Source organism: Trachymyrmex cornetzi, unplaced genomic scaffold, assembly GCF_001594075.2.
Source record: "Trachymyrmex cornetzi isolate Tcor2-1 unplaced genomic scaffold, Tcor1.1 scaffold92, whole genome shotgun sequence".
NCBI classification, from domain to species: Eukaryota; Metazoa; Arthropoda; class Insecta; order Hymenoptera; family Formicidae; genus Trachymyrmex; species Trachymyrmex cornetzi.
The window spans coordinates 134,576-144,141 of NW_017300267.1; the positions used below are offsets into that span (position 1 = coordinate 134,576).

At 35.0% G+C, this 9,566-nt stretch overlaps 3 protein-coding genes across 3 annotated transcripts in view; 1 reads left to right on the forward strand and 2 right to left on the reverse strand.

Annotated features, from left to right (window-relative positions):
- The first annotated feature begins 753 nt into the window (after window positions 1-753).
- On the forward strand, window positions 754-2,396 carry Arp10 (Actin-related protein 10). Its single transcript, XM_018520591.1, has 5 exons — window positions 754-974; window positions 1,064-1,216; window positions 1,296-1,580; window positions 1,652-1,928; window positions 2,043-2,396. The coding sequence occupies exons 1-5, from the start codon at window positions 895-897 to the stop codon at window positions 2,373-2,375; spliced, it is 1,128 nt and encodes a 375-aa protein (XP_018376093.1). The 5' UTR covers window positions 754-894; the 3' UTR covers window positions 2,376-2,396.
- Window positions 2,397-2,526: 130 nt separating this feature from the next.
- eIF3f1 (eukaryotic translation initiation factor 3 subunit f1) lies at window positions 2,527-4,773 on the reverse strand. Its single transcript, XM_018520575.1, has 5 exons — window positions 4,575-4,773; window positions 4,283-4,452; window positions 4,024-4,206; window positions 2,937-3,158; window positions 2,527-2,848 (listed from the first exon to the last, which is right to left on the reverse strand). The coding sequence occupies exons 1-5, from the start codon at window positions 4,681-4,683 to the stop codon at window positions 2,675-2,677; spliced, it is 858 nt and encodes a 285-aa protein (XP_018376077.1). The 5' UTR covers window positions 4,684-4,773; the 3' UTR covers window positions 2,527-2,674.
- A 3,647-nt stretch (window positions 4,774-8,420) lies between these two features.
- LOC108769625 (serine/threonine-protein phosphatase 4 regulatory subunit 2) overlaps window positions 8,421-9,566 on the reverse strand; it is a 6,631-nt gene continuing 5,485 nt past the window's right edge. The window contains exon 2 of the mRNA XM_018520689.1: window positions 8,421-8,633. Within this exon, the coding sequence (XP_018376191.1) occupies window positions 8,500-8,633 (134 nt within the window). The 3' untranslated portion in view covers window positions 8,421-8,499. The remainder of the gene's footprint in view (window positions 8,634-9,566) is intronic.

A 9,566-nucleotide genomic window follows, 5' to 3' on the forward strand; every position in this document is an offset into this window, starting at 1 on the left:
CCGCGTATCGCGTAACCGCGTAACCAATCAGAAGCGATTCGCTGTTGTGATTTCGTGTTTTACTGATTATTGATTGGTTACGCGGTTACGTAATACGCGGCAAATACACCTCATGGGACTCCAGCCTGAGCGCGTCAGGCGTTGCATCGCGAAAGAGAGAAATGCTGGATTCACACTGCATCCGATTTGCGTCGTACGACACTCTTCGACCAATCAGAAAACTGAATTCCGATGATACGAAACAAAATCCATCGGAATCCCGTTTCCTGATTGGTTGCAGAGCGTCGTACGACGTAAATCGAATGCAGTGTGAATCCAGCAAAAGGGCTATAGCAGAGAACGAGACGTAACTTTCGTAGTTGTAACATAAAGCCTATTCTACAATTGCGTAAGCGTAGTTTTAATTGTAATAAAGTGGTTTTAATTGTAAAAATTTACCAGTCGCAATCGAATATTTTCCTTATATTTGACCGTATTGGTTAATTCTTACAACTACACCCTTGCATCTACGCTTACGCAATTGTAGAATGGGCTTAAGGTAAGACAGAGAAAAACGTAGCTGTCGTAGTCATGACTGGTCGGCGACCAGTATAATTTTATTGGTCAACACCTAGTAAACTTGCTCACTTTTATAATTTTCACCTTAGTTCTGTTCTTTTTGGCTGAACTTTTGCACCAGTTCATCTTTCTTCTTTTTCTCTCCAGGAGAAAAGAAGGGGAAGAAAGATGAACTGGTGGAAAAGTTCAGCCAAAAAGAACAAGCCTATTGATTTACAGAATCGACCCCCTGTTTATATCATGGCTACGGCATTTTCAGCTGTTCATCTGTCAAACGATTTGTGAATATTAAAAATTCGAGAAACGCGCTTACGAGCAAACAAAATAATAAAGAAAATGCTTCGCGGATACGAGGGCGTGAGATATATCTCAGATAAGCAAATGGTAGTGTTTGATATAGGTAGCGCCTATACAAAGTAAGTATTGCGATAAGGAAAATGATTCTTCCAGCCTTTACAATTTGATTGGATATATTTATATGTTAAATATGTTTGTTTAAACATAGGTTTGGCTATGCGGGAGAAGTCTCTCCACGTGGTATTATTCGAACAGAAGTGAGATGCTCGGAATCAAAGAAGATACGCAGAATTATTGATTATAGGGACGTCGAGGATCTGTATCAACTACTTGTAGACTTTCTCCATCTATTGTTTTTTAAGTAAGATTATAAAAAAGTTGTTTTATATTTATTAAAGTTTGTCCTAGAATTTCCATCTAACGTGACTCTTGTGATATAGGTATGTTGTGATAAGCCCAAAAGATGCAAGGATATTACTTTTGGAGTCTCCATTGGCAGTGACATCGTTCAGAGATACCCTCGCGAAAGTAATGTTCAAACACTTCGAAATTGGTTCTATACTGTTTCTGCCGAGTCATTTAGCAACAATTAGCACTCTCGGTATTGATACGGCTTTGGTGTTAGATGTCGGATATCAGGAAGCAACTCTGATTCCGATCTTTGAAGGAATACCGATACTTAAAGCCTGGCAAGCATTACCTTTAGGCGGACAGATTATACATGAGTGAGTTATGCTTTTCCATTTCTTGTATTGAGGTTTACTTAACAGGTATTTATATTTTTCTCAATTTATAGAAATTTAAAAAAATACTTTCGAGATACAAACGACCTAGATTTGTCAGAAAATATAGTGGAAGATATTAAAGTAAGAACATGTTTTGTAACTACGCTAGAAAGATCTGCAAAGCTAGGAACCGAAAGTGCTTTGACTCCACCTCCTGACGTCACATATCCTGGTATTAAAAGAATTATGATACCTGGAGAAATTAGAGAGAAAGCATTTGAGGTGTTATGGGAAAGGGATAATGATAATCTTTCTTTGTCTACTATGATACTCGACGCTATCGTTAAGGTAAAGTTAATCTGTTTTACTCTACACAATAAAATCTCTAAGATTATTACATAACAAAATACATATTTCTTATGTTAAATTGTATAATTTTAAATTAATTTAATTTGAAATCAGTGCCCATTGGATACAAGGCGGATATTGGCTGAAAATATAATACTTGTCGGAGGAACAACTATGACAAAAGGCTTCGCGAGTCGCCTGAAGTCGGAAATGTTGGCTTTAATCGAAAGCGATCTGTATAAAACTAATTTGAAGGTAGACTCGTTCAAATTCCATACAGCACCTAGTAAGCCAAATTACACAGTATGGTTAGGCGGTGCAATTTTTGGCACGACAGATTTACCATTACGATGTTTGACAAAAGATGTGTATTTAAAAACAAATCGAGTTCCCGATTGGTCCAATCTTATAGATAATCAAAAGGATGAAACTTCTTACGAAATATGAATAAATTAATGAGCAAGATTTAACGAAGTAATCTATAAAAATTAAGTATATTATTGTATATTTATTACATGTTATAATTGTAATTATTTATAAAATGCATATTGTACATATAATTGTATCATTTAATGATGTACTTTTTATAATTCATTAATTATAATTCCATTTTCACAAAATACTGTTTTAATTCCAATTGATAGATAATATTAAAAGTAATCAAAATATATCGGAGAGAGAGTGGACTATTATTATTGATTTTTTTCTGCATTATTTATACAGCGTGAAGAATCAAATGCTTTCAATCATAGAGTTGTAAGCAGAGTAAGTTTTTCGTTAAGCTGCAACTGCGTTTTTATCAACTGAGATAACGCAACAACCATAAGAAGATCCTTAACGTTACTATTAAACATTTCGTCAAATTGATCGCACGTCATTTTTGGCACGGAATGTACCATATCCAAAAGAGCTCTACCTACCTGAAATAGTAGAATAATCGTATATATTGATTAAATAACAGCAAGTATTTTACAGATAAAAAAACGTTTCACGTCCGTCTATATTTACTTGATTATCTGGTAGTTGTTTCCCTGCTAGAACATCATCAACATATGCCAGTACTTGTTCTAACATTAAAGAAAGCTTGGAACAGGCCTCTGAGACTTGTGCAAGATCCATCATGGGTTCTATCCCTCCACTAGATTTCATTCCGGATGCTTGTATATGAGATGGCAATTGAGTCTTTGAACACAACTGCAGTCCTACTACTTCTGGCTCATAGCATGTAATCTATATGGAAAGATTTTATAATATTAAAAATAATTTTTATATATAAAGATAGATTGTCCTTAAATTTGTTCTTTTCAATTAAACTTCTTGCACAAGTTATTTTTTTCTTTTCTTTTTTTCTCCATGTTGGAGAGGAAGGTCTGTTCGCGTTGCTTGTACCTTTTTTCAATCAGAATCTTTTTTTTTTTTTCAACATTGAAGTGCATATTTATCTTGTTTTAAGTGCAAAAATTTTTGGATTTCAAGCAACATGAACAAACTAATTGTAAGTTACAAGAAGCAAGTTTGCATTTTTGACTGAAAAGAACAATTTTTTTATGTACTCTATGATATAAATTTATTGTAGGTATCTTTTTCTATGTATTCTATGATATAAATTTATTACAGATATCTTTTTAATCCTTAGTACATACAATTGGATCATTTGACTCCTGTGCATTTCCTTTCTTTTTTGAAAATGCTAGGGAGTACCAAAGAATATTAGTTAATATATACATATATGTATGTATGTATATATATATATTTTTTTAAATACACAACCTTACAAATATTTCCTAAAAATATTAAAAAACATGTAAGAATCATCTAATTTTTGTATGCTTGTAAAAGTGAAGAAAAAGTAAAGAAGATGAATGGTTTGTGTCAGATTAATTTTCACTTTTACAAATATATCAAAGTTATTAAATGTTTCATACACGTACTTTAACATCTTCAAAAAATATTTGTAAAGTTGTGTATTAAAAAAAAAGAAAAAAATAAAGATCATTATTTAGCCAAATCCTAGTTCTCAAAGAAAAGAAATACGTAAAACATGAATGATGTAAAACACGAATCATGTATATTAAGAAATAATATTCTAACAAACCTGAACTTTGACTGGAGTGAACATGGAACCCTGCTTGCCATTAGGTACACCCAACGGAACACAAACATAAGCTTTGATCGCCATTCTTGTTGTATTTGTTAATGTAGTGTCAACAGTCAAGTGCACCGGATTATTGCATTCTCGCACATAATATTCATGAATGACAGACGAATGTGTAGTGACCTGCAACACGTTTCATTTAGTTGCGCATTATCGAAAAAAAAAACATATAAGAAAGTGAAATCAAGAGCTAAGAAACCTCGTTGCCGGTAGCCCACCAACCGACGATATTCTCTTGCGCGTTGACACGATGATTCAAGTCATACAGGTCCATACCATAGGTGAGATCAGCTTCCACCTGGCTCTCGGATTCCTTGTGCGGTACGCAAAAACAATTGGTCACCTCGACGATCCCCTTCTCCGCGGTACCTGGAACAACGAATGACACATGTCGAAAGTCTGCGAGATCACAACTCTCCGGTGGCCAGATGCAATCACGGTAGGAGTCCTAGGTCGATCTAGACAGATAGAATTGTCGCACAATACGTTACCCAGTAAGGTGCCGATAACGCGCAACGATTCCGCTTTTCGTCGTTCGTACGCATCTACGATTTGAAATAAAACTACGGGATGCACTTTGACAGTAAGGTTAAGCGCCATGTCTTCGGCACGGGAAAATCAGAAAGAACGTGTTCCGAACTCTGAAGTGTGATCAGAGCGGATCGGAGTGAAGGTTGTCCCCGTTATCTGACAATCGATACTTTCGCATGATCGCCAACTGAATCGAACGAATCTGAAAAGAACTAAAAATCAAAATGGCGGAATGAGAGTTTTTCGCATTTCTTTAAATTCCCTAAAATGTTTGCTCTTTAATAGCGTTTTCGGCCCGGCCAGGCTTGCACCAACCTGTGTTGGATTAATGGCGTTTTGTGCTCTTCTATTGGTAGAGCGGGTGACGTCAACCAATAGGAAAGATTTATCCAACCCAGGTTGGTGCAAATCCGATCGGGCCGAAAACGCTATCAGATAAATTTTCACGAGCTGCTCAAACCGGCTGTTTCAGCGACAAAAAGAATCACGTGTTCAAACTTGACAAATATCAAACACCCATTTTGATCATGTGACCTTTTTGTCGCTAAAACAGCTGGTTAGAGCAGCTTGTGAAAATTTACCTTTAAGTCCGGATCTACAATAGGTGATTTAAGCCGTAAAGGCCCGTCTACAATACACGGAGTAAGAAGTAAGAGTAAGAAATTGACCAATCACGGTCGAATGTGAGAAGAATAATCGACTGTGATTGGTCAATTTCATACTCTTACTTCTTACTCTGTGTATTGTAGACGACGCCTAAGAAATTGACCAATTATAATCTAGTGCGAAGAGAATAATCAACTGTGATTCGTTTCTTATGGTTTAAGGCTTAAAAATCTATTGTAGATCCGAACTAATGGTCGCGTTCAGCAGACTTAACTGTTGTGGAGCGGATCCGTGAGCGCTCGCTGCTATTGGATGATCTAGAAGAATACACCAATATCAGCGAGTGCTCATGGATCTGGGGCTCTATTCTTGAAAAGAAACATATACGAAAGTCTAGGGAAATACTATAATATACGTAACATATACTGTAGCATTTCCCTAGACTTTCGTATACGTTGCTTTTCAAGAATAGAGCCCCTGCTCCGCAACAGTTGAGTCTGCTGAACGCGACCAATGAGATAAATATAATTTAGACAATGAAGAGAAACAAAACGAAGATACTAACTTCAAAAAGAGCAAGCAATAAATCGATCCATATTTTTTTCTGATTATCTATAAATTAAATATTAATTACTTAACAATAATTATTAATTACTTAACAATGGTGAGTTATTACGTAATGCGATCTAAATCATTGTAAGAATAAAAATTCTGATTACATAAATACGTTCTTCTTGATCTAATTTTTTTTCACTATTATTAAAAAAATTATTAATTTTGTTCGTCTCACAAAATTGTATATTACAATTTAATTATACTAAATTAATCAGTCAATTAATTCAAATTATTAAACATTTCCAACTATAATTCTTGTTGTCTCTAATTTTTTATTGATCCACATATTAAACAACAAAATAAATTTTATAATATAAAATTTATTTTATATTATAAAATATATTCATATTATTATAGAATTAATATATTATATAATATTATGCATATATTATATCCATGTTAATAATTAAAACACAGAACATTAGACTATATTGTTTAATAATATTTAAACATCGATTAAATTAACAGAAGTCCCCCCTCCCTATAATGTAATATTTTTAATTTAAAATATAGAAAATAAATTCATAAAATCATTGAAAACAGAGTCAATATATTTACTTCCGTCAAATCAATTGTTTACAAAAAATAGAATAACAAAATAGATTTCCATATGTTGCTTGCACTTTTTGTACTCAGTATCTTCGCCTTCTATCTCTTCAACGCCCAAATATATATTTATCTCGTTTTAAGTGCAAATATTTTTTGGAAATCTTAAGCAATATATATGAATCTAAACCTATTGGTCCTTACTGCCTCTATTAGGTTTGTTCACATTTTGCTTAAAATCTCCAAAATTTTTATACTTAAAACAAAATAAATATATATTCCGGCGTTGAAGAAAAAGAAAATGAAAATGCTAAATGTAAAAAGTGCAATGAACATGAACAGAGACGTCTTTTTCCACGCTTTCACCATGGGCATGGTGTTGTCCATGGTTCAAATTCGACACTATTTAACACTTGCTGAATAATTGATGATAAAAGAGAAAACAGCAATATAATAATAATAATATATAAGTAATTTTTGAAAATGCCGAAGCTTACTTCAAAATTCTGACTGTTCGTTTTCTCTTGACAATAAGAGAAAAGATACGAAGAAAATCCTAAGTATGATTCAACGCGACGAATCTATCGTAATCTGCACGTATGAGAAGTGTACAGCTAAAAATTATTGCAATTTGATCGATCAAAAAAATAATTAAGAATCGAACGTAATACCGTTAGATTGTCTTCTGTAATGTTAATCATATTCGTCCAAAGTACGCTTACTGCATATAATTACGATATTCCAATGAAACTTTGAACACTATTGTTTAGGTTAGCTCGGAGCGAAGGCTAATCGGTTAATCCTTACAAGGCTGACTTATTCTGTTTTTCATTGAATTTTTGCATGTCGCACATTGCGATAATTAGACCGCACATAACATGACGATTCTTTGGAAATTGTTGACTAATCCTGGTGTCCTACGAAAACTAGGATGCTGTGGAGTTGGCAGATCGCAGAAGTACCTGTTTGGCTCCTGCCTGACAAGGCAGGCCGTCAGATTCTCAAGGAAAGGCCATGTGTTAATCGGACTGAGACACTGCACGACCAATGCTATCCAGTCCGACACGGCTGTGCCTGTAATACACGCGGTTAAGACGAAAAAACGCTCGGAGTTGAGGACTTTAATTTTACTGGCCGCCCCTGAGAAGTGGACCCTAATGAAGGCCATTGCCTTATTGCTCGTGTCGTCCAGCGTAACGATGGCAGTCCCGTTCTGCTTTGGCAAAGTGATAGATGTTGTCAATACCGTGGAAAAAACTGGCATGAAAGAAAATCTTAATCAGCTAACGCTTGCTCTCTTTGTAGTTTTTCTCATAGGCGGTGTGAGCAACTTTGGCAGAGTTTACCTAATGTCCACGGCGGGACACCGAATCACACAGTCCCTCAGGAAACAGGCGTATGCTGCTATCCTTCAGCAGGAAACGGCGATGTTTGACAGAGAAAGTACGGGAGAATTAGTCGGGAGATTGAGTGGTACGTTTTATACCTTTAGTTGGATATAATATACTCTTAATAACAAATTTGATTTCTTGCATTATACTAAATTAATGTATATTAAAAACAGTCATACATGAAATTAGCAAAGTTAAGTGTAAAAGCATATGTAAATATTATAAATGATTAAATATACTGTCATATTTAAGAAAGTACTTAACAAAATGTATTATTTTATTGTCAAAGTTGATTACATTGTGCTACTATATTTAGATACTTTCTGTTGATGAATTCAGTCACTTAGTTGGACTAGTGCACATTAAAACGGCTGTTTTATATATAAAGTATCTACATACAGTAATATAATATAATTATTTTTGAGACAATGAAATAATATATATATATATATTTATATGCTTTTACATTTAATTTACTAATTTCATATGCAGCAGCTGTTATTGTGCATAATCTAATGCAAGTGATTAAATTTGTTATATGTAGCAGTTTAATATGTACTAATTAAGTGTAGTAATGCGAACGATTTAATACCATGCATTAATATCTTTTTTTATTTTATTTTTTTTCTTCAGGAGATACACAACTTATTAGTTCTGCCGTCACGTCCAATGTATCAGATGGTTTGCGCTCCGCTATTATGGCTATAACAGGGGTGTCCATGATGTTTTACGTATCACCATCCTTAGCTTTACTGGGTTTAGCTATAGTACCACCTGTCGCAGTTATTGCTGCTATTTGGGGACGTGTCTTGAAAAGAGTGTCCAAGGATCTCCAAAGCAGTATTGCAGTGGTCAATGCAACTGCGGAAGAAAGAATTGGCAATATAAGAACTGTCAAGGCGTTTGCGCAAGAAAAACGCGAGATTGACAGATATAGCACTAAATTACAAGACGTTCTAAAACTATGTTACAAGGAGAGTTTATATAGAGGAATGTTTTTCGGTATGACCGGTCTCTCTGGGAACATTATTGCTCTTTCAGTCCTTTACAATGGAGTATTTATGGTATCAAATGCCGATATAACAATTGGAAGCTTAAGCGCCTTTTTATTATATGCCGGCTACGTGGGCATCTCTCTCAATGGATTATCTAAGGCATATAGCGAGTTAAATAAGGCTCTAGGTGCTAATGCCCGTCTGTTTGAGTTAATCGATCGACAGCCGCTTATTCCCATTCAAGGCGGGCAAATTTTAGAAAAAGAATTATCAGGCAATGTGACGTTCCGAAATGTTTTTTTCGCATATCCAACGCGAGAAAAGATGCCCGTGTTGAAAGGTTTTAATTTAAACATAGAGAAATGTTCTATGACGGCTATTGTTGGATCCTCGGGTTCCGGTAAATCTACCGTCGCGTCACTTTTACTAAGATTGTATGACCCTACAAAAGGGTCGATATTCTTGGATAACCACGATCTTCGTCTGCTTGATCCCGCGTGGTTAAAGTCTCAGATCAGCATTGTATCTCAGGAGCCAATTCTTTTCAGTTGCTCAATAAGAGATAATATATTGTACGGAATGGAATCTGCGACAGATTTTGACGTAGGAGAGGCTGCAAAACAAGCGCATGTATTGCAGTTCGCAGAAAAAATGACCGATGGATTAGACACAATAGTCGGGGAAAGGGGTATTGCTCTTAGTGGCGGACAACGTCAAAGAGTTGCCATTGCCAGGGCATTAATAAAGGTAAATCGTTACTTAAATACGTTCGTGATTATGAAAATAATCAGCATATATA